At 40.9% G+C, this 25,226-nt stretch overlaps 1 protein-coding gene across 4 annotated transcripts in view; it reads right to left on the minus strand.

Moving 5' to 3' along the window:
• Positions 1-4,274: 4,274 nt before the first annotated feature.
• NRP1 (neuropilin 1) overlaps positions 4,275-25,226 on the minus strand; it is a 138,449-nt gene continuing 117,497 nt past the window's right edge. For 2 of the 4 annotated variants that reach the window (XM_039220536.1, XM_039220533.1), the window contains exons 12-17: positions 22,077-22,136; positions 16,504-16,641; positions 12,363-12,634; positions 11,792-11,888; positions 9,403-9,453; positions 4,275-7,289 (exon numbers count right to left, since the gene is read on the minus strand). In XM_039220536.1, coding sequence (XP_039076467.1) covers positions 7,000-7,289; positions 9,403-9,453; positions 11,792-11,888; positions 12,363-12,634; positions 16,504-16,641; positions 22,077-22,136 — 908 coding nt within the window. In that variant the 3' untranslated portion in view covers positions 4,275-6,999. Of the gene's footprint in view, positions 7,290-9,402; positions 9,454-11,791; positions 11,889-12,362; positions 12,638-16,503; positions 16,642-22,076; positions 22,137-25,226 lie in introns of all 4 variants that reach the window. The other 2 variants (XM_039220535.1, XM_039220532.1) reach the window with 1 other exon arrangement.

The following is a 25,226-nucleotide window of genomic DNA, read 5'->3' on the forward strand; positions in this document are numbered from 1 at the left end:
CCCTGGGATCATGACCTGAACCAAAATCCAGAGTTGGATGCTCAACCAACTGAGCCACCCAGGTACCCCAGGAGTCTCATCTTTGACATAAGCCATCTCATCTCATGTGACTGCTCATCCTTGGTTATTTCTCTCCCTAAGTTATGATTGGTTTCCAGTCTGAAAGACCTCACTTCCCCATGAGGCAGGCATAGTGAATAATCTCAGTTCCCTTCTACAGTAAGAGTGTGGTTTTGCCCTTCTAAGTTGTGGCAGACACACCTACTCCTTGAGTATACATGTGTTTTCCCGCTCTTCTCAGAACGCTTAAAATTAGGGCCATGTGCCAATCCCAGCCTATAGTACTAAAGAGACAGTGAACAAATTTCTAATCTTCTCTTGTATGGAGACTTGAAGCCCCATTTTTCTGGTTGGCATTGCAGTCAGTGGCAAACAGCCCAGACACTTGAGTCACATCTTGGAACAGAAGTGTCCTGCATAGCTACCTGATTCACAGTAGCTTTTGTATGAGTGAAATATATCCCTTTATGTGTTAAGCCTGTGGTACTAGGGAGTTTATTTCTTACCACTGCATAGCCTAGTTTTAAGCTAACACCCAGCCCAATAGTAAAGTGAGATCACAGTTCCATTCATTCCAGAACATTCCTGTAACAAATGACATTGATAGCAAAAAGACCTTTCCTTCAGCTAAGGAGGTAGCTTAGAGTAGCATTTGGAATGTGGACAGATCTGGGTTTGTGTCTTGGAAATGCCACTTACTAACTAATTGTGTGGTATTAATTATATTTCTCAGCCTCACTGGAGTTATTTTATAACTTTAAATCATAATAAGGTTGTTTTAAGGACTAATTGAAGCATCTAGTGAAGTTTGGTACACAGTAAACATTCAAGAAATTGTAGTAGTTATGATAAGGAGTTAAGAAGTTTATGCAAAGTAGATGCCACCATGTACTCATTCATTAGCTGAAGCACAAATATCTGATGTCCTAGCTCCATGTGCTTAGGGAACAGGGAAAAGATGGAACTGGTGCCACTTCCTGGGCCTCTCCACCCACCCAAACCTCCTAATCAATAGATGAAACTAAATCAAAGGGATGATTTGTTATCTGGATGCCAGAAAGAGTATTTCTTCTTACAACTAACAGCAATTTAGGTGGCTTACATACATAGAGAATTAAACACTGCTGCAACAAACATTATGTTTGACTCCAAAAACAAGATCTTTTAGATGGAGGGCTTGAATCATAGCAGAAAAATTACCAAAAAAAAAAAAAAAAAAAAAAAAAAAAATCTGAGGATAATTGTTGAATTTGCTTTAAAGATATCACATATTCAAAGTCAAGAAGCAATTTAATCAACATTAATGATTTTCAGAAGTTGGACAAAATTAGAGAAAGGATAGCTCACATTAATAATGGCATGGTTTCCCAACTGGATTACATCAAGATTGTTAGCACCGCCAGCACCACATCCTTGCAGGATGATGATGGGGCCTTGAAGAAGGGTGTGGCATTAGCATATGTCAGAAATGATGGACTGGGAGGGGGAATGTCTGAATCTCTGAAAGGAGCATCATGATGGACCAGGACCTGCTTTCCATCCAGGAAAGATACCTCATTCGAGAAGTGCAAGGGTGATACTCAGCAGCTCTTTACAGGACAGCATGTCCAATCCCAGTGTCACACTCTACCAAGGCAAGCAGCTTCCCAACACCACTAACAGGGCAGTAATACAAGTAGGTACTTATAAGTGTTACATGTTTCTTAAACTCTTATATCATAATAGGTACTGTTCCATTCAACTGAACAGATGAGAGACAATCTCTCTAGAGGAAAACCTTGTTCAAGAGTCACTATTTGACAATGAAGCTCTATTACCTGTAACAAGGACCTTAAGGAACAAGATTAGAAATCATCAAAGAAAGATTAAATAGGGTTCAGTCTATCTCTCATAAATAAATAAAAACATTAAAAAAACAACAACTCTGTGCTGACAGCTAGCTCAGATCCTGAAGCCTGTTTCGGATTCTGTGTCTCTTTCTCTCTCTGACCCTCCCCTTTTCACACTGTTTCTCTCTCTCAGAAATAAATAAAAACATTAAAAAAATTTAAATACAGTTCAGTCTAGTTGTTTTACCATTCAGGATTTTAACATCTTTCTAAAGTAGTAAACTGTGTTTTGAATAAATAAGGCAACTTCTTTGGGTAGAAGGATTTGGCTCTTCACAAACCAGTCCTCATTTTTTACGCTGATTTTACTCTGATGAGTAGAGTATTTGCTGTGCTCTATAGCACTTTAAAAGTTTTGCCCAGCAAAATACTTCATCAGCATTATTTCTGCAGTCTCAGAAAAGCCTATGTGTAGGTCCCTCTGGAACAATCAGACAGGATAGCCACAATGTGGTTCTGAGTGGGATTGCCCATTTGCTAATTTTACTTTCTGTTTTCCAGACTTGTCTAAAAATATATGCCTGCAGGCATATATACTTTCCCTATCTTTGAGTGTCTCAAAATCACCACAGGAAGTGAGACGAACTCACACACCTGGCTTCGCATTAACTGCAGACTATGTTGGCACTTCTCAAACCTGAATGGATGGGAATACAGGTCATCCTGGGGATATGGTTAAAATGACTCCGTGTGTCTGGGGTATGGCCTGAGATTCTGCAGGTCTAATATGTGATGCCACCATTGATGCTGATTCTTGGGTTATACTTTGAGTAGCAAGGCCTCTATGTGAGATGGTAGGAAGAATGGAAGGGGAGATGAGATAAGAGACATACTGAACTCATCGCTCAACCTTCCCAAACTTTGGATTCCTCATTTATAAGGTGGAATAATATTGCAAAGCTTACCTCACAGAGCTGCTGTGAAAATAGCTAATGTTTTCAATAAAAAGCAGTACAATGACATTACCATAGAAAATCCTGGTGAATATGAGTTTACTTCTTTCCTCCTAAAATGATAGGATTGGTTAAGAGGATCTTTATTGCTAACACGTTGCATGCAATATGATAATGTGATGCTCTCATTTGTATCATACTGCAATGTTTCATTGGGACAGGTTTTTAAAAAGGTTATTAGTCTAGTCTTACCTGCTTTTGATGCTCAGTTCTACTTACTTTGGGGCTCCCTTTACTCCCTCTCAACCTCCAAGTTGAAAACCTGCTAAAGATCCCTTAGTGGATATAGTTTAGGGAAATAGGACTAATGCTTAGCAGAACTGCTTTTTAATGCAACACAACAGCTATAATTACCATTGGGAAGCAGAAACATTATGGAATGTTACAAAATCCATTTGATTTGCAAAAAGACCCAGTGCAATTCAGCCCAAGTGGCAATTAATAAGTTATTAAGGAAGACAGGAGATGGAACAATAAATAATTTTCATGCTTTAAGTTAAGTGTTTCAACCCTCATGATACATTTAATTCCTGATTTTGAGAAGTATCGTAGAGTGATGTAGCCAGAGAAGCAGGAATATTGATCCCATGCAAAGAACTGTGCAGAGCAGTCTGCTTCTCAAGAAGTTCCTATGTTTTCAAATTTCCCTCTAATCAGAGGATGGTAAACAAAGGATTGTCGGTCTATGGACAGTAGGGTTGTTGGAAGAAGTTCGTAAAGGGTCCTACTCAGCATGCTTTGGCTTAGCACTTCTGTTGCTTTGATTTTGCTGTTATTATTATTACTATTACTATTATTTTGGTCTCATATGGAATAGAAATTTTCCTAAGAATTAGCAAATGCCCAGTTGTAATATCTTGCTCAACTTTGCCTTACACCTACATAGGCACATGCATAAACTCTGTCAGTTTATTACCTACTTTCTATAAAAACAAAACTTACCAACAGATATTTGTGAATTTCATTAAAAAATATTTACCAAATGGAATAAAGAGCATTTGACATAAAATTTGGGTTTGAAAAATTTCTTTCTTTGTATAAGGCTTTCTATATTCCTTATCCTGACAGTGTCCAATTTGGGTCAGTATTCTACTTTAGTATATGTCTTCTTAACCTTCTCTTCCTTTTAGGATATACTTAAAAAAAAAAAAGAACTTTAGGGGCATCTCGGTGGCTCAGTCAGTTGAGTGACTGACTCTTGATTTTGGCTCAGGTCATGATCCCAGGGTCGTGGGATGGAGCCCCATGTGAGGCTCCACTGAGTGTGGAGCCTGCTTTGGATTCTCTCTCTCTCTCTCTCTCTCTCTCCCTCTGCCCCTCTCCCCAGCTCACTCTCTCTCTCTCTGTAAAATAAGTTTCAAAAAAAATTTTTTTAAAAAGAAAAAGAACTTTAAAAAATCTTGGAAGTGATTCAATGTTGGAATAATACCAATTTCTTTAACAAGAACAAAGCTAATATAATAAAAGCCATCAGGTGTGGGTGTTTTATGAAAATGTTTAATTCAACTGTTTCTTTGGAATGTAGTAGTCATAGTTTGGATCTAAGTTACAGTTCAGTTCTATGTGGTTTTTATGCTACTCAGTGTCTGAGAATACAAATGTCATTGAAAGTTAAGGCTTCGCTGTTCATTTTGAAACAACAATTTACAAGCGTCATATTGTCATAGAAAATAAAAATTTCTGTAAAAAAAATTTGCACAAAATTTTATGATGGTACAAAACATGAAGCAATCATATACCAGTAAAATGAAAACATTTTACTACAGAAAGTCTTATAGATTTCAATAAAGAAAAAATAGGTTATTTTACACCTTTAAAAATTACGAAACAATCTAAAACAATATAAACTGAACATTTTGTAACACTGCCTTTACAAATTAATAACTTTATAAACATATAATTTTTAAATATATTTATCAGTGCAAGATACTTTAAAATTTAAAGTTGCAGTATCATTTTTCCTTGGCTAAGGACAACTAAATCTGTTGCCTTAAAAAAAAACCACACACACACACACACAAAAAACCAGGTCTTGGTGCTTTCATACTGGTATGATTGTAACAACTGAACGAATGCCTTTGTGAATAAAAATCTATTCTTTTTCCATAGTGATCGATACTTTCCTGGAAACAAAAGACATTCATAATCCAATTAAACCAAGATGAATGGACTGACCCATCCATGATGTAAATGTGACTCCCACAAATGCATCTGAATGAGAGCTCGAGCAATGTAAGGAGGAAATCTAAAAGTTCTTCTGTGCACTGGGGCCTGATACAACTACACTGAAAACAACCATAGCTTCTTTGGATTAATTTGTATGCTGTCTGATATTTACGTCTCTGTGCTGTTGTTCTAGCTTCTGTCTTACCAGCCCCAAGGTAGGCTTTTTCTTTGTGAGCCACTGGAAGTTTCTAGGTGCATTCATTCAAGTCTCTGTTTTTTCAGGGTTGCTGCTGAATGGATGTTTTTAAAGATTTGTTTTGACTTTACTCATTTTCTTTCCCATCTTATCTTAAAATACTTCACCCCAGGCACCAGATTTATAGTCACTTTCTTAAATTAACTGTTCTTTCTTCCACTTCCCTTGTCTGATTCAATAGCAAAACAAGAGGTTTTTCAAGGGTCATTTTGCGTATTAGGATGTAAAAATCTCTTATTTTTGGATATTTGGTGAATTGCATTCAGTCCTTCCTTTGGGTCTCACCTGAAAGCCAATTAGTGTTACTTCTTCCCTCAGCTTCTCACTCTATTAAATGCAAACATTCCTATCTCAGATCATTTTGATTGGAGTAGACAGACAAATGGCTTAAGGAAAAAAGATACTGTCACTTTAACCAGTTAACAAGAAAACCAAAGTTAGACTTTGGAGGGCAAAGTTAGGAATTTCCCTTATTTATTTATTTTTAAACATAAAGTCTAGCAAAATTGCTTGCCATTACCAGCAGGTTAAAGCTGCAAGTTTCTTTTCTGGACAATGGCAAATGCTTAAATTCTAAGAGAGAAAAAAGACAGAGAGAGACAGAGAGAGAGAAAGCCAGAGGGAGAGAGAGAGGAGAGAAAGAGTTTACATTTGAAAATACATTCCATATGAAAGACCAATAAGAGAGAATATTGCAGCTTTATACAAAAGGGTCAAGAGACATGAAATTGAACTACGGAAAAAGCAGAACAATTAAGCCACATTGCCAAATCTTCGAAGCCCTTGCCTTCCCGGGGGCTGACATCTCACACTAAAATATACTTTCTTCTTAGTCAGTGGGCCACCAGGGTTTGATTAAAGAGTAGGGCTCTTACCAGCGAGAAACAGAGTGGGTTGTTAATGTAACACAATGAGAACCAGTACAAACAAAAAGGCACTTGAGAGGACATAGACTAGCCAGTGCCAAGGATTTTTCGTTGCAGTTGTCGGCAGTACACGTTGCCAGCAGTGTTTGGTGATGGCACGGTTTCTTGTATGGAGTTCACAAGCACGAGGTTTAGTACAACACTGGAAAACATCAAGAAACTTTGACGGTATTGCTTTGTAAACAGAGCTGACACACTATACTGGTACTGAGGCTACAGCACTTTAACATAAAACATCCTAATCCTTCTTTGCCTATGCACGACGTGGGCAATTATACACAAGTACAGCTTCAGGAGTCCACTGAAGTGCGGTTATTCTAATATATTCTGGGCACTGGGCTACAGGTAGCATGTCCATCAAAAGGGCCCCACTGAATACACTTGGTGCCAGCATCTTGGATTTTGCACAGTTTCCGAAAAGAATCCGTAAAAGGAAGAGGAGACAGAATGGGGAGGGAGAGTCGAAATGAATTATTAAGTCATTCATACTTGGTCTCAACACCAGCATTGGATTATTCAAATGAAACCAACAGAAAAAACTGACTGTACATGATTCTGATTGCGAACACAGCTAACTTGTTCATGTCTGTCGGCCGTACTCATGGATGCTCCTGAGAAAAGCCTGGCTCAGCGTCATCAACGCACTTCCCAGCCTGTACAGTGAGAGAGATCAACAACAGGTTCCCCAGCACGTTCAAGTTACGTCCTTCCCCTTCAATTCTCTGACTTGTCTTTTCATCTGTCTGCCTTCATGCCTCAGAATAAGTACTCTGTGTATTCAGTTTGTCCTTTTTCAACTTCACGCCATCCACGAGTTCAAAGTTGTAGTTCTCCAGGGCAGATAAGTTTCTTTCAGACATGCCGTTGTGCCAACAGGCACAGTACAGCACGACCCCACACACGGCACCCAGGAGGACGCCCAGGGCGCTCATGGCTATGATGGTAATGAGGATGGGATCCAAGGTCTTCAACACGTTGCCCGGTTTCCTGGAGATGTTCTCATCGCCTTCTCCTGTGCCTTCATAGCCTGGGGTGCTCCCTAGGGAAGAACAATTGGCCCGTGAGCACTGCCAACATACCAGATGAAAGTGGACAGAAGAATAGACAAAAAGGAGAGAAAAAGCAAATCCCATGCTCCAGTTTTGTCTGTCCTCTCTCAAGGGCCTGTGGGTGGTCTCTGAGGTGGGATTTGGCTCCCCCATGGCCAGGAAACACCAAGATTTAGAATCCAGGTATGGGAGGGGAGGGTCCTGGGGAGTCAGTGCTGTGATTCTGATAGCTCGGCACATGGAAATAACTGATTCTGGACATACAGTGAGGGTTATGTTCTAATTGCATTCAGATTTCGCAAAGCCCACCATTTGCACTAAATAGTAATCTGTGTTTACAGTCCCTGGTCAGATATGTGATCATCAAGCTCTGCAAAATGCTTAGTCACACAATTGTCCAGTGGGAGGATTTGACCATGCCCTGCGCATTTGTCTAATCTCCAAACCAGACACAAGGAAACCTTCCAAGCTGCCCTTTCATGTGGCGCTGTTTCCAGCATGTCTGGGCATCGTTTACACACATGTTTGTTCCTCCACATGTAAAATCCTCAAGTCAGACAGAATCCCCCCAAGTTGACTGTGGTTTCACTCAAGAAGGAGGAAGCTTTCAGGACCAAGGGGATGCTTGCTGCTGACATTTCAAATGGGTTATGGCTCAGAGCTAGAGATTGTGTCCGTGTTGTGCTGACTAGAACACAGTTAATAATCAGCATCTTTGCAGCCTTGGTGGTTTCACTGGAGACAGTTATTCTGCTCTGCAGCTCAGTCACTGGGGAAATGTTTTCTTTAGAGTGGAACATGAGAAATTATTAACATGGGAGCTCTGAGCCTAATTATGTGGTACTAGAAATGAGACTAAAATGTTAATGCACAACATGCAGTGTTTACTTAATGGTGTTCTGATCAACAAAGATTCCAATCAAAGAAAACTAAAAATATGAGATGCAACTCCCTAAACAGGGGAAAACAAGCCTTGGGGCATATTAATATTCTCTTCCTTGAAACATTGTTTTGAAACAACGTCTAATAAAGTTTACATCTCAGTGTGGGCTATGTAACTAAACTAAATGAGCTGCGTGTTAATGTTACTAACGGCATAGTATAGTGCCATATTTATCTGTGTCTATCAAGTCCAAGTCTGACTATAGCCAGTCCACATTTCTACAGGCAACAGGTGCTGATGCTGATGGACAGGACACAGAACTGCTGGCAGCAGCTGTGAGTGATGCTGGGCCAAGTGTCCAACAACCCACAACTGCTGGCTGGGACGTACAGAAGCTTCTAGAAATAAGATAGCATCAGGCGAGGCCCAACTCTGATCAAAATGTCTTGTATTTGACTACAAAGTAATCAAGGAAAACACACATTTTTAGATTAATTGGTATAAGGTCCAAGACTACCACCCAATTAACTGCGCTACTTAAAGGCAAATCACTGATCTGAGTTTCAGTCACCTCATCTCCAAAACGAGAATGAATACGCTTTAGAGAGCATAGAAGATACATATGTAAAGTGTGTGGATCATACTAGCTCCTCGATAAGTCCTTGCCATCATCATCAATCATCATCATCATCATCATCATCTTCATCCACATCACTGTCTTCATTAAGCACAAAGTTAGGGTTCCCATGTAGAAGATGAGGCAAACAGATGGATCAAACACAACAGCTTATCGCAAAAATTGGGCTCCAGTTTTTAAACATCATGTCTGGATATCAACCAGGCAAGAATTTAGGTTGGCTTCAAATTATCGTGTGAAAATCAGCCCTTGTCTCTGGGTAGATCATAGTCTTCACTGATTTCCTACTTCTACAGTTGTAAAGTGAGAGTGTTTCATGTGGTTATGCTCAAGGGGCTCTTCCAGCTCAGACGGGGCAGGGGAGGCACACGCCCCCAGGGCTCAGCCACTCCCCCAAGCTTCTCTAGACCTCTGGCAGCTTAGAAGTGAGCACTCTGAGCAGCACCCTGGGCAGAGATGTTTATTTTATTTGAACTGCTTTGATATACCACTGCACTAAACTTCTGGAAAGTTGCTTCATAAAATTTACCATGAAAGCCATAGTAAATTAAAAAAAAAAAATTGGTCAGCAAGAAAAATTTACCTGTTTCATCAATTTTATTTTCTGGGTTCCTTTTATCCAGGTCTGCCGGTTCTGACAAGTGAAACAAAATCGAAAGAGACATTTGAACTGCCAACAAAAGTTAATACACACAAACTACATAAACCTTCACACACACACACACACACACCCCTACCTCACACTAATGGTTTTGCTTTATCTACTTGGGGGTTTTTAGTCCAATCCCACCCTACCACATAACTATAGAACAATGGAGAGGCAATGTCAAATGACTGGGATATCTGTGTCACATCGAAACCCAGGTACCACAGCGATTCATGTTGTTTTAAGAGAAGAGTGGAGGGTGATGGTTTTGGCACCTGGAGTGTGGGGGAAATTTGATGAAAATAGGAAACAGTAGTGGAGTTGTGTACATGGCTACCATCCTGGCTTTTGTAGGTAACTGTTTCCTAGCTCTTTGAGGCAAGAGACTGTGTCCTGTGTCTTACCAACAAAACAAAACAAAACAAAACAAAAACAAAGAAACAAACAAAAAACCTCTGGAAGAAGAGTCCCAGTAGCCCATGTAGTTTTGAGTAGGAGGTGGGGAGTTCTGAGTACTTTATTCACTGCTATATTCCCAACATTTACAATAGTGTCCAGAACATAAAAGGTGCCTCAATAAATAGTTGTTGCATAAATGTGTGGATAACCAATAAATAGCTGTTAGTCTCATAGCATCCGTAGCTAAATATTCAAAGATATATATTTGATGAATAATTATACAATTATCTTATATCTTTTTATCATGACAGCAACATAAAGTATTCTGACAGTGCTTTAGTTGTGATTTTCTGAGTACAATGCCTTGTAACAACTACAGGCATGTGGACCAGTCACATGAAAGAAGAAAGCTCACAGAATTGTCTTAAATCCTCTATATATTCAACGGAGCACTTGGATGCTGCTTTGCATACAATATGCAGTCCATTAAAACTTGCTGAATGGAATTAAATTTGATTTCTTTGCTTTAGGGAGTTTACTCTCACATTCTAAAAACAATTCTCATCTTGGAATAGGAAAGACTGTGTAACTGCATGAAATGCCTATTTTTTAAAAATATTTATTTGTGAGAGAGAGAGAGAGAGACAGAGACAGAGATAGAGACAGAGACAGAGTATGAGCAGGGGAGGGGCAGAGAGAGAGAGAGGGAGACAGAATCTGAAGCAGGCTCCAGGCTCTAAGCTGGCAGCACAGAGACCGACACAGGGCTTGAACTCACAAACTATAAGATTATGACGTGAGTTGAAGCTGGAATGCTTAACCAACTGAGCCACCCAGGCACCCCTGAAATACATATTTTAACAACAGTATAGACTTGAATGTGGCAAACCTGTAGAGTAATTGCAACTGAAATATTAAGTCTTAGCATTTCTTGTGAAGACCTGTTAAATAGTATGGCATTAAATAGATTTCCTTACATAGTACAAAAAAGCAGATCTTTATTCACTGCTCTTTTCCCCCTGATTTCTTTAATTGACCATATCAAATTATTGCCACTTTAGGATTACATATATTCAATATATTGCATAATAAAAGCTTTGTAAATTGCTGAAATGACCAAAAACCCATTACAGCCAACAGGCCGCCTTTGTCTTAAATTTGCCCAATAGGCTTATTCCATTTTGTTATAATTAACATCCTATTATATGATATATAGCAAAAGTTTAAGTGTGGCAAATGGAGCTTAAGACTAATTACTATGCTATTACATTGCCATTAGTGATTCTATTTATAATTACATATCAAGAACCAGGGAATATGAATTGGTTTTCTATGTCAACTTTCATCTATACATCCAGACCAATAAAAACCATAAACTCTAATACTAGGCAAAGTCTCAAAATTTCATTTATTCTCTTGAGTCATTTCCACTATTTTTAGAGTCCGAAACATCTACTTATTTGTAATAAAGCAAAGAATTATAGCTTCTATGATTCATTAAAAATGTAATCTTAATTAAGTTCACTGTGCTCAAAATTTTCAACGGCCTGCTGTTTTGTTTATATACTCAGATATTTGGAATTATCCAGATGTCTGAGTTTTCCGCTTTTCATCAAAATGTTTTGGCATGGTATATATAGCCTGTAAGCTGTGAGTCTTTCTTCTGAGCTATGGTTTTTGGATTCCACATTATTTATGTGGTTTTGCAGGTACAATCAGACACTAAATGAACTAGGTTAGGAAAGGTGGTAGCTAAAGGTAAACTGACCTGATTTAATGCCCTGTTGTATCAAAATACGCATTTCACATGATGTGCCTATAGCCCACATTGAAATTCTAGGTCTAAATCAGTAAGACCAAGACCATCACACGAAAATAATTGTGCCCTGGGCAAGTGCGTCTGGTTTCTATAGCACTTCATACTTACTTGCACAGTCCTCTTGTGAAATGTGGTTATTAATACTAATGTCATCCACTGCAATCCCGCCAAGGTTTCCTTTTCCGATTTCGCCTTCAAAAATCACCTAACAAAATGAGATCGTTTTCACAGTATTGAAATGTTTGGTCCTGAATAGCAGTGTTTACAAATGCTTGTTCAGTTCAATCTATGGCACATAAATTAAATTCATGAAATTTCACGTAAGCATGCACTTCGAACATCAATCTACGTTAACTGCCTAGTGATGGCATCAAACTTCTAACACTTTCTTTTTATAACTCAAAACTTTAAACTGGGAATAGCAGCAAATCAAAGGAATGTTCATTGTGGCAGCCAGAAATAGATTATAGAGTAGCATTCTCCCCTTTCTCAGCAAATTGGTTCTATTCCTGTAATGTTGGAGACTGTGAAATACGCTACTAAGATTACAGCAAAATCTCAGGTTCGAGAAATTCCTGAAATCATGTTTGGAATAATTCCCGCCTCTCTTTTCCATAATTTTCTCATTATCCCAGTGTCCCTGAAAGTGCTGCCCTCCCACCCGGGGAAGGGAGCTTACCTGATAAAGCTTCAGAGACTTGTGGAGTAGGACACGCCCTTCCTTCCAGTGGTCTCCTTGGTGTCCGATGGCCATCCAGACTAACTGGTCATACTCCTCTGGCTTCTGATAGTGCAGTTTGACCCTCAGCGTGCCCACATGTGAACCAGACATGTGATACCAGAAGGTCATGCAGTGGGCGGAGTTCTGGGAATAAACCACAGGGCTCACCAAACGAGCCACTTTGCCCTTCTGGTTTTCGTCGGCTTGGGAATAGATAAAGTTGCCATCTCCTGCTGTGACAAAAAGCCAGGTTAGGGAGAGTGGCTGAATGTATGAATCCTTTCTTCCTCTGTTCATTCCAGGTCCGTGACTCAAAGCTTCTCCCCTGGGCTGAGCACCAAGAAGCCAAATATGCAGGGAAAGGGAGAGGTGGTGTGCCGTTCTTGCGGAACCTCTTTGGCACCCGAGTCTGCACTCCGAGCCTCTGTGAGTGGACGTTTGATTGGGAGAAGGCTGTGAAGCAGCACCAATTTGGATACTACATATTTGGGATGTACTGTCACATGGACATGGGCTGTGACTCCAGTTTGTCTTTGCATCATTGCAAGCACACTGAAAGCAGAGGGCAGACCTATTTTCGTGCAACTTTAAAATAGTGTCAGCAGCACTGATGTGGCCAGAGACATCAAATGAACAGCTCTGATGTCTTCTTATTTATTATTTGAGCTGGGTGATGATACTTTGGGCACTATAGCTGCTTAATAATAATAAAGTTGCAGTGTTTCCAAATAGTCTAATGAGCTTCTTTTTCCAATAAATTCAGATGATTTTTCCCTCGTTTATTTTAATGGCTTATAAAGTCCTTAAATACACCTGAGAGCTTGAGTCTCAATTCAAGTCCTGCTTCTTTTTGATGTGGGCTTCTGGTTCAAGGAGAAGCAAGGTTGCATATTTGAGGCTTATTAGAACATGCCATTTTGGCAATGTAGACACTTGCCAGGCTGCAAGGACTTACTCTTGGCTTTGCTTTTAATTACCCCCAGTGGGAACATTTCCTCCTGCCACCACCTGGTCTACACACACAACTCATGTTTCACTGTTTGCTATGCAAATACTACTCTAATGCCTCACCTGATGTAAGTGTGAATCTGACACTCGGGCCTCAGTGGGCAGCAGGATGTTTTGTTTGCTGCCCAAGGGTTTGTGTGTTTGTGAGATAGTATTTCACTGTGCACATGTGGGCATGTCCTTGTATCTGTTCGCCTGTGTCAACGATGTCCAGGTGGAGGTGGATGTGTCAGCGGGCAACTTTCTTCCCTCACCTGGCTGCTTAGATGAGATTGCACCGAAGTACTCTTAATGAAACCAATGGGTGGAATACTAAGAGGGTGGAAATTCCAGCAGCATGTTTGATACTGTCTTTGTGACATGCTCCTGTGACCAAGGGGACTCTTGGGATTTGTTTTCTCCCACTACTTTACCGAGGGGGTGGTGCCCTATCTGCGTGACACTGCCATTTCACTGAGGTGAGTAGGGTACCAGTCCACCAAGAGGGACAGGTAGAAAATGCACCCATCATGCCTCTGTGCCCAATGCGCCCATCTTAGGGAAAAATACTAAAGTTAGAGACGCTGCAGAGAGGAAGCATATTTGTGGCGCCCAGGAGGTTTATTTTGGCTAGTCAGAGAAGAGGCGGAAGAAAGAAGGAGAAAACTGGACCTGGGTAGAAGAAAGATGGCTGCTTGAGAAATCTCTCATGACCTCTGCCCCGACACCAGTGTGGTCTTCTAAAAACATGCTCTTGTCACTCCTCTGCTCAAAGCTTGTCAGTGGCTCCTCACTACCTTTAGCCTCTTCACCTCTTCCCGTGGCACCCAAGGCCACACCCCTGCTACATATGTAACTGCTTCACATTGGAGCCTGTCCAAACACACCACCTGCCATCCATCCTCCACGTCTGCACACAACATTCCTAGCTCTCCAGACAGAACTGTTTTTTCTGATCCCCCGTGTTACTTTTCCTGTCGCTGCTCACCCCCACCTTGGGGCACCCTCACGCCTGCACAGTAATCATTTCTCATCCGCAACCAGACTTTGAGCTCCTCAGGGCAGGTCACCCTTCTATATTCCCGAATCTCCAGCGCCCAGTGCAACATCTACCAAGTAATAGGGCTCCTCAAACAACCCTTGTTCAATGAACCAGGGAAGATGTTGGGCTTCAGGAATCATCCATAAGGAGACATATAGCTTTTCTCTTAGAAGTCAACTGCAGAAAACCATGTGGGTTTCCTTCGAATAAATTCAAAACTGAACAGCAGGATATTTTACCTAGAAAGTGTTAATTTAAAGAAATCTCTAGGTCTGATTTGCAAAGTGCAGAATACTGTCTAATGTCTGTCTGTGTGTAAGTGTGCTGGGTGTAGGCTCTTTTCATCTACATTTTTTTATGTTAACAAGTTCCTGCCTTTCAGATGTTGAGCTCGCCCCTCTCTCTCAGCAAATGTTTGCGTTCCTAGAGCTGCAGCAGGCTTTTTCTCATCAGGGCAGACCTGGTACTACAGCCAAGTAAATCTGGGTGTCTGGGAGAACAAAAGAGACAAATCTTTCTGAAGGAATCACACTTCTCAGCTGTTAATCTAAGACAAGCCCTCCTTTTCTGATACTCCAACACATAAAGCGTTGATATTTTTTTCCTTTCAGGGGTTTTATCACAGTTCTGGGTCAGGAACTCTGTCTTCATTTTCTCAATTAGCACTTTACTTCTGCAAGCCTTTTAGCTTTTGTCTGTGGCTAACATAGCTTTTAACCTCCTTTGAATGTCAGATCCTACTGAGCCATTTTGCTTCACTTTGCATCAATTTTTCCACCATTACTGCCTTCATTTCAGCTAATTGCATTTGGTTAATTTGATGCCATTTATATGTACAGTGCCATTTACAGTCAAAGTATTTTAAGTTTTCTAAAACTGCTTGTCTTAAGATTCAATTGAAAGTGTCTCAGAATTGAAGGAGTCCAATTTTATCCAATTTCCTTGTCATTCTCATTAGGCAAAGAGGTAGCTGTGGTGGAAGGCGGCCAATTCAACCTACTTAATGGTTATATTCACTGGGGAAAAAAAGTGAACAATAAAATGGGAGAGGCATGAAGTGCCCTCTGCCCATCCATTGCCTCACTGACCCACTGGCCCAAAGCCTCAGCACGGGGCAATTTTGCTTAATGAGATTTCCCAGCATCAGACAATGCCCCTTGAGGGTATCATTTGTGAAGCCACCTCTTGAGTGAGCAGTCCTGTAAGTGAGTGAGTGAGGAGTCCTGTAAGTCTCACTGAGTAGGGTAGACGTCCATGGGTTGTGTCTGTTGTATGTGGGAATGTGTTTATATGTGGGTCTTTGTAGGATACCACTGGATCTTTACACCGGGTAACAAAATGACTAAGAGGGAAACAGGATGACAGGGGATAAGAGTTCCCTGGAGTAGCTGTCGGCCCCCTGTGACCCCCAACCCATTCCTTTGCCCCTAATTAATCTTAGCAGGAAAGTAAGACAGGAGGTGGAGTGGGGTGAGGTTTCCACCTGCTCAGAAAAAATGAGCTAGATTTACAGCCTTCCTCAAAAGAGTAAGAATCCCACCCCACCTTGTTCCACTTCCATGTCAAGGGTCGAGAGAGCAAGCAATAGGCTCACTTCTTGTTTCTTTAGCTGCAAAATAAATGAAATGACATATGTCTGGACTTGCTTCAAAATAATCCAGAGTCAGGGGTGATAGAGATAAAATACGAGTCCTGTGATTTAGTGACTGTTGAAGTTGGGTTATATACATATAGCATACTTTTTCACTAAGCCTTTTCTGTTTGAGTACATTTGAAATTGCCATAAACAGCTTAGAAAAAGTATGAAACAGGTACTTATTCACACATCTTTGCCCAGTTTGCTATTTATGAGAGAGGCAGTCAGTTGCCAAATTTAATCAGCTTTCTCTACTACTTGGTGGACAAGCATCTCTTCTAGGAAAGGAGAGCTTGGGTGTTCTAAGAAAGGAAAGTATGAGTGAAACCTCCATAGTTTTTTTGAACAACCCTGATCCCACAGACCCCAGGAATCCTCCATAGCCACATCTTTGCTAATTCAAAGATATAAGGTTGAAGTGAACTCTCCATTACCTGTGTGATCCTGGATCGGTCCGGTTTTGCTGGTCAACACGCTCCACTTGAGCTGCACGTGATTGTCATGTTCCCAGTGACAGAATGTCTTGTGAGAGCCCCAGCCAAATTCACAGTTAAAACCATATGTTGGAAACTCTTCAGTGGGTGGAAAGGAAAAATAGAGAAAAGCAGAGAAAGACAAATTTAATCATTTAGGTCAGAAAGGCCCTTAATTTGCTCACAGAAGGCACAATTTATATAACTTAACATCTGTTTGAAAATTCTGGAAAAGCCACAAAATCCAGGATTACCAGGAAACTCAAAAGACGCATGGAGATGTCAAAATGCAAAATCACGTTTAGGAATTTTTTCAAATCCAGCTTTAAAAAGATTATGAACTGCCTGCCAAATTGGTTTTACATAAAATTTCCAGAAAGGTTACTTTCCTAGACGTATGTGTTACATCTGTACCATTTTCCCTTGGTTCACAATATTTAATATGAAAGATTTTTTTCTTGAGTATTATATAAATTGATATCCACCAATGTAAGGAATTTTAAGTACAGATTGACCCATGAACCTCAAAAGACTAGGCTGGATGTTTCATTCTGGAAGTTATCTGTATTCTCACCATCCTGGCTAATGCTTCAGGTCTTTAGGTCAGATCTCTGATGCATTTCTTGTGATTAGTTTTTCTTCTGTGCTTTGTATCAGGTCAATTAATTTTAAGTGTAAGTTTTTGCTTTTTTAGTGAATTTTAAAATGTGTATGTAAATCGTTTGCCCCATTTAAAACCTCCAGGAAAGTTCATGTAAAGCCAAAGCATTTTTAAATAGCTGCGCATTAAAAATTTTTTTTAAAAATGTTTCCTTTGGAATCTAAAAAGTATGAATGGATTCTCAGGGATTATTTGTCTTGTGTGTTCTACAAGGAGCTATTTGACTCTGGTGCTTTTTTAAACCTCCATAGCTTTAAGTTTTACTAAACCCTTTTTTTCATAGAAGTAGCTTTGCTTTTTAAGAATGGAAAAAATGAAATCACTGTGGCTTGGAATTTGTTTTTGGTAAACTGAAGCTAATAATAAAGATAATCCTAAAGATAAAATTCTCCTGCTTCTGCCAGTCCCACTCCTCCCCCATTACATAAAATTAAACACACAAAGCGCGGCTGTTTTCTCTAATGAAGGAAGGTCACCGCTTCTTGAGTTTAGGTAGTCCACAAGATGGCAGCATTGAAACGGAGAGAAAGGTGCCTAGGGGGCCTCGCCAATTGGATCTTGAACATGCCTCAAAACAATTCCTATGTACAGGAAAGAAGATATAGTATCGTATGCTGTATTAGGGTCAGGGCTGAGATCATATCTCGCTTTGAACTTTAACTTTGTCCGGGTTTAACACGACCTAGCTTGCTTTCTTCTTGGAGCCTGGGCTCCATTGCCCCTCCCCCACTTTAACACTGGCAGGAGGGATTTTAATGGGACGATTTAGTGAATAGATAAGGATGATTTACTTTGCATTTCTAGTTTCCAAGGAATCCTTTTCAAATGCTAATGTAGAATTTTGGAAGGAATGCACCACACGTATTGTCAAATCGGAGCTGGATAGATTCTCTCTTCAGGGACAAGGAGACCTCCGGAGGGTTGGAACGGTGCGCAGGGCCACTTTGGGAAAGTAACTCTAGTGTGAGCCACGTGATGGGTATAACGTGCGTACTTTCTGTTAGTGCAAAAGGGCTGTATTTCACAGCTATGGTGTTACTGGAGAGATATATTTCATGCCTAGTCTATCATAACCATGAAATGGGGCTTCTTAAAGCATGAGAAACCCTCTCCAAAATTTACCACACTTTTGAGCAGCAAGATTGAATTATGCCGATGAACTACAGTCAATTGAACAGTGACTGAATGGTTGAGCAACCCTGGATGTCAACACCGATGAACTTGGAATGTACTGCTGCATAATCCCATTTTAGAAAATGTTAATATTGGAAAATGTTGATATGTGTGTGGTTTGGGGTTCAGAAGACATGGACATGCAGGAAGTAGGCAAGCCCTTACAGCTCACACATTTCTGGTTGTATTTTCTGGTTAACACATCAAATGATTAGTGTATAGTATAGAAAAACCACATCATGTATTATTTTGGCTCTTAATTTTCTGGTAATATCATAAGGTGTATGAACTTGGATGTTTTGGTAATTACCAGGACATAGGACAGCCTTGCTTGAAATGAGGACTCAAGTATTTTTGCAGCTGTACTGAGCAGCGGTCTACGTTTATCTTCTTATGTTTTCTCCAATCCCAGGGCTTTAACAAGGCGATCTGCTCTAATGTTTTGTATTTTACTACTTTTTCATCTTCTTGTCCCAATCATATAATCTCTGGCAATCTTGCTAATTTAAAAGAAATATTCTTTTTTTAATCAATGCATATGGTGGGGAGAGGTGTGGAGTGAGAAAATGTTGAAAATTCAAGCCTGGCCAGAAAGGCTATTAAACACATAAAGGACACACAAACATTTATAAGGAGGGAAAAGAAAAAAGAGAGAGACGGGAAGAAAGAAAGAAAGAAGCAGAAAAGAGGAGGAGAGAAAGAAAGAGTAAAAAGCAAATCGATGAATGGAGTAAGTATATAGGACTATTGACCCTTTCGTCTTCAAAATATTACCCAGGCCCTGTGGCTGCATGATTTTCATTAAATTCATTGGGAATAATCTGACTAAATCCCTTCTTGACTCTTAAAAATAGCAGGAAACAATATCCTGAACTTAAAACAAATTTATAGCTGCTGTGAGCACGCACCAGCTGCGATTGTTGAACTATCTTGCCCACAGTTGAATCATTAGCACCATATATGCACAAGGATTTAATTTTGGAATCTGCTTTTTAAAACTTCTTTTGAGGATGTTAACTAGCTTACTCACAGACTGGTCTTTCAGTCCAAATAAATGGAGGGGCTTAGGCCCATGTAATCAGAGTTTGGGAATATACTCTGAGCTGCTATAGGAGTGTTTGAAGATCCTCAGAGAGTGAGAATTTTCAACAGAGGGAGCTGGATTTAAAATGCAAGGTTTCTCATCATTTCCTGGCGGAGCATTAATAGGCTTTTATACATCTGATTACAACCCAGACAGTATATGAATGTTATATGTCTACTGAGTTTATTATATTGATAAGAACCCTCAAAAATGAAATCTTAAATCTCTGCTTGAGTATCTAATGGTTTCAGCAAAATGAGATTAGATGAAAGTTTAGGGGTCCAATTTGCTGCTTGTAAAGATGCCCAAAGAATCTGAAAACTGCAAAACAGCATGGATCAAATTATCAGATATGTGGGTTGTACCACTGGGTGAACACCTCAACATCAGACTTGGCCTCTGACTTTATGCACACTCCAGGCCTCATGAACTGTTCTGAGCATCGGTGACAAAGAACAGAACTCCTCAAAGAAGGTCAGGTGGTCCATTATCCACAAAGACTGGGAGACAGATTCAGGACTCAAGCAATGGAAAAACAGGAAACCAAAGTGATTTGTGGAACTCAAAACCAGAGCAGGCCACCTTTATCAGTAAGCTCTGGTTTGACATAAATTGGTTCAAATGGTGGTCGCCATGGGTCTTACCGGTTCTCGATTTGTACATCTGTGCTCTGACCACAGTACACCCTATAAGATGGCTGGCCCTTGAACTCATGCACCAACCAAATACAAAGTCACGCCTAACCTTGAACCTCTAGGGAGAATTGTCCTATTTTGGAATCTAGTGTATACCTTTCCATTTTCTCCAGAGCTGTTGCTCACTTTTAGTTTTTAAATGATCCCTTGCTCTATTGATAGGCAAGAAGAGGGAGGAGATGAAACAAGTTCATTGGCAACTTCAGAGTGGGTTTAAAAAAATTTTTTTTAATGTTTATTTCTTTAAAAATTTTTTTTAACGTTTATGTATTAATTTTGAGAGACACAGAGAGAGAGTGCATGCGTGCAAGCAGAGGAGGGGCAGAGAGAAAAGGAGACACAGAATCCAAAGCAGGCTCCAGGCTCTGAGGTGTCAGCGCAGAGCCCGATGCAGGGCACGAACCCACAAACTGTGAGATCATGACCTGAGCTGAAGTCGGACACTTAACCAACTGAGCCACCCAGGCGCCCCTTAGAGTGGTTTTAGTTAACTCTCTGGCAAATGAAAAGCTAACAGAGCAACGAATACGTATGTTACATCATTAGGACTTCATGTTTTCACCTCAGCCCTCTTCCCTATTACAGAAGGTCACAGAGAGCCAGCCGGCAGTTACTCCACAGAAAACCACCCAAGAGGGCCAAGGACCCCCAGAGAAGTCAGGAAACGAGTGAGAGGCTGGGCTTCACTCATGACCTACGGCAGCCACCCAGGGTGCTTGCACAATCCTTGGAGGCTGTATTTTATAACTTGAAAAGATGTGCTTTGGACTACAGTGTTTTCTGAACTTAGGTGAGCAGACGCTCTTCTGTTTCCCCTTTCCGTCATTGGGGGTGTCTAAGCCATGGGGTGGTAGGAATTCTGTCAACCTGAGCATGCCACAGGGAAACTCGGGGTTAAGTTCAAGTGAAGAGAAGTTTGTTTTGCAGTTTAATCAGGTCAATGGTGACAGCGCCCTTTAAGGAAGCATACTAATTAGAGCAGTCCTTTCTACTTTCTTCCTAGCTCAGTAGTGTCATACTGTTGAGGAAACATTGATATACACCACACGCCCCATTAATAAATGACTGTGGAGGCCAAGGCTGAGTGAGCTTCAATAAAGGAAATGGGAGAAGCTGGAAAACTGACCTGGTCACCTTACTCTAATGATTAACTTTAAAGTATTTTAAACCTCTGATTGCTTATACTGACTATTTCCCTTCACGTGTGTCTGTAGGGAAGAATTTTACAGAATACTAACAAAATACAAAAGAGAGAAGGGGGGAGGCTGCCATTTCACTGCCGCTGGCCGCTGATAAACAGCAAGCCAACGGTTTGAAAAGTCATTATGCTTTTCTATGAATAAAAGGATGCGGAGGCGCTCCCAAGGGTGCCACTCTCCCCCCGCACAGAGCCCTGGTTTCCTGCACCCCACTTTGTGGCACACCCACTGGAAACGCTGTTGTCAAACTGCCAACTTCGTGGCAGGCAAAACTGACAAACTTTGCCTGTCTCGGTTTTGCAGAATTGTGATGAAAATAAATAGTCAGGCTGCTGCCTGTGAGATTTCCTTCTCCTGTAGTTTGCAAACACAGTCCATGTCCTAGATGTGCTGCGTTAAACAAAGTATGTTACTCAGTTCCTTCAGTCGGGAGCTGGGATTGTCACCATTTGGCAATTACTGATGGAGAAGGAAACCTCACTCCCTGCTGCATATACATGTGGATGAAAGGAAAGCAATATTTATGGCTCATGCTTGGAGACCAGATGCTGCATAGCATCCCTCCTCTAGGACTTTGGGGGAATCCGAAACCGAGAAGCAGAGCCATGCACTATTTTAGGGCGGGAGGGGGGAGGGGGGCGGCCATGCACTGTTTCAGGGTGGGGAGGAGGCGGGGAAGAAGCTCACGTGGAATCTATGCCATTTTCTGTTTTGTTGGATACCTGATTGTATCGTGCTGTCTATAATGGTTGGCTTTTCTGTGGTCAGCACAGTGGTCCCGCCTGAAAAACAAAAATAGGGACAGACAAAAATGAGAAAAAGGAAGCATTGGGGATAATAGGCGTTAAAGAAATACATACATACATACGTCTGTTAGAGACAAATATTTTCCATAGAATGTCCTTCCTTTAACTCCTCCTGTAGTAATTTGTTTTACTTAGTTTTTCCCACCACAATATCAAGTTCAAATAAACTACTATTTTTTACTCAACACATTTGCTCATAAAGCATGCAGGCGGTATGGACAGTTTAAGACTTTGTTCCAAAGGCATTCCCTCGTTCCCAGGCTAGGCGTGCTACACCATTGTGACAGTGAAAGGGGAAAGCCTCCACATTTCCCCAGTGACTTGGGAATTAAACTTGACCTGGGCCTCTTAAGCTTCAAATAGTTTCCCAAGGTTTCAGATGTGTGGCTTCAGGGGCGGTGCAGGGCTGCTCCCCACAATCTATTTTGAAAACTGAAGGTTTAAGTGGGCGGCAGCAGTTCCTCCTTTCTTTCGCTGCTGTAGTTGTTTATTTTTCCCAAGGACAAATATTCTGCACAGTGTGTGATTTGGAGAAGCTGCAGAAAAAGTTCACAGGCCAGAGAACTGGAAGGTTGCACCAAGAATATCCTGAATGTTGTGAACTCTCAATCAGTCAGGGCAACTTTGGAATTCCTGGTGAGGGAACCATGTGCTGATTTAGCTACACCCTCTTTTCTTCTGCAGCGTGACGTTTCCATTTTCTGCTCCTCATCATTACACTTCTGCTTCTTTCTTTTAATGTTTATTTATTTTTGAGAGAGAGCGAGTGAGCTAGCTAGCACATGCGGCAGGGGAGGTTGAAACAGAATCCAAAGCAGGCTCCGGGCTCATAGCTGTCAGCACAGATCCCAATGCAGGGCTCCAAGTCACCAACCGTCAGATCATGACCTGAGCCAAAGTCAGATGCTTAACCAACTGTGCCACCCAGGAGCCCCTACACTTCTATTTTAAAGTGGTATTCCTGGGACACCTAGGTGGCTTAGTGGGTTAAGCGTCCGACTTCAGCTCAGGTCATGATCTCACGATTCGTGGGTTCGAGCCCTGCTTTGGGCTCTGTGCTGACAGCTAGCCCAGAGCCTGAAGCCTGTTTCAGATTCTGTGTCTCCCTCCCTCTCTAACCCTCCTCTGCTCACTCACTCTCTCTCTCTCTCTCTCTCAGAAATAAATAAAACATTAAAAAAAATAAAGTGTTCTTGAACTTGCCAAATACAAGAATCGCCCGAATGCCTGTTGAAACTGCAGTTGCCAATCTGCCTGTCCTCCTTAGGTCTCCCTGAACCAGAATCTCCAAAGGTCAGGCCTTGAAATCTGAATTTACAAAAGCTTCTCAGGTGGGTTTTATAACTCACTAAGTGAAGGAAAACACCGGTTTGCTGTTTATTACTTAGGTGTTGGAGCCATCTTTCCTTATGTGCATCTGTTTTGCAGATTATGGTCAGAGATAATCTATTTGTTATTCTAAGAGAGAAAGCCGAGGGCAGACTCAGGGAAAGGGCATGGGGTGGGCTCATGAGCATCATGGAAAGTTTTGGAGGTGGTTATAAGGTGCCATTGTACACCTTCCAGTATTATCATTTGATAAAGATGTGTGATCATTTCTATTCTGGCCAGGTCCTAGTTTTACCCTGCAGCTTTCACAGATCAGAAATCATCCAGATCATGAACCACAGAGCCGTTAAAATCATGCTCTTGGGATGGTATGAAGATTTTTGGAGCTAATCGACTACAGCATCAAGTCATGTTACCCTTGTTCTCCCAGTAAATATGCTGGATGAGCGGTCACACGTGTGTGTGGCCTCAATGAGGCAAGCACTAGGAAGAAGGAATTATATATATTATGGGTTAAGAAGGTGAATCTATAATGGCAGAATTGGAGGGAGGCCAGAATACATTAGCATTTGTTCCCAGTGGTCTTATGGGAGAAAGACTCAAGGTGAAAATTCACTTTTTAAAACCGATATGCATTATCAGTTTTGTTATAGGTTGGGAGCCAAACTCAGATGTTGGGTATGCACAGACCCAAAGAGAAATTTGGCCTCCTGGTGCCTTTGAAGCCAATTGTATTATCTAATGACTTCAACGGTATTTGCAAATGACTAACTTCAGGAGTGAATTTTCACCTTGGCAAGCAGTGTGGGAGAGCAAAATCTCTCCTCATTTCCATGCACTCTGTACAGTTCACCTGGAATTCAGGGTTGTTTGTAAGTAGTGAGCATTTTGCTAAAATACTTATTTCCCACTATATTCAAAGCAGTCAACTCAGGAGGAAAAATGAAAGGGACACCGTCTGCGTTAAGGAACCAGCACCGGGAAAGAGAGCATTCATTCTCATTTCCGCACTCCCTCCTATCAGGGTAAGGTGAGGATGCTTTTACTTTAGCTCCATTACACTCAACGTGTGACGTTTGAGGCCCAGGCAGTGAAGCCTGTGCTTGAAGGAGCAAGGAGGATGCAGAGCTGTGTGTGAGCCTACGATGTGAGCTGTTCTCATGCGCAGCGATACCTGGGTCAGGGGAGGGTTTTACTCTTCACAAAAAAGCTTACGTAGGAGCACACCCTTTCTCAGAAAAGGAGAACAAATAACTTCATAAAGCCAAAAAGTAAAAACAGCAACAGTAAGAACAAAACCCAAAATTGGCCACAATGCAATAAATGAATTTGAAACATGAGATGCCTTCTGAAATCACCTCTTCTTGATGGGGGCATGGAGCAGGCATTATCAACACCTCTGGAAGTTCTTAATATATGTCTGGATTCATTGAAATATTGAGACAAGCAGGCTGGCTTGAGAAAATAACTTTTTTTTTTTTTGCCATGGTAATATGTAAAAAAAATTAGAACTTTTTTCTATCTCACCAATAAATGATTTTAAATGCTATAGATAAACTATAACCTTGTATATTTAAACGACTGTCAGTGTTTCTACTATAAATGACCCATTTTCTGTGGTTTGTTACTCGTTTGCCATACATAATTTGCTCCAGGCTAACATACTTGCCCTATTTCATTCAAAGGCTTCAGTTTCAATTGATTCAGTCATGAACTGATCCAAAAATGAGAAGGTTG

This window comes from Hyaena hyaena, unplaced genomic scaffold (genome assembly GCF_003009895.1).
Source record: "Hyaena hyaena isolate Hyena2069 unplaced genomic scaffold, ASM300989v1 scaffold_899, whole genome shotgun sequence".
Classification (NCBI taxonomy): Eukaryota; Metazoa; Chordata; class Mammalia; order Carnivora; family Hyaenidae; genus Hyaena; species Hyaena hyaena.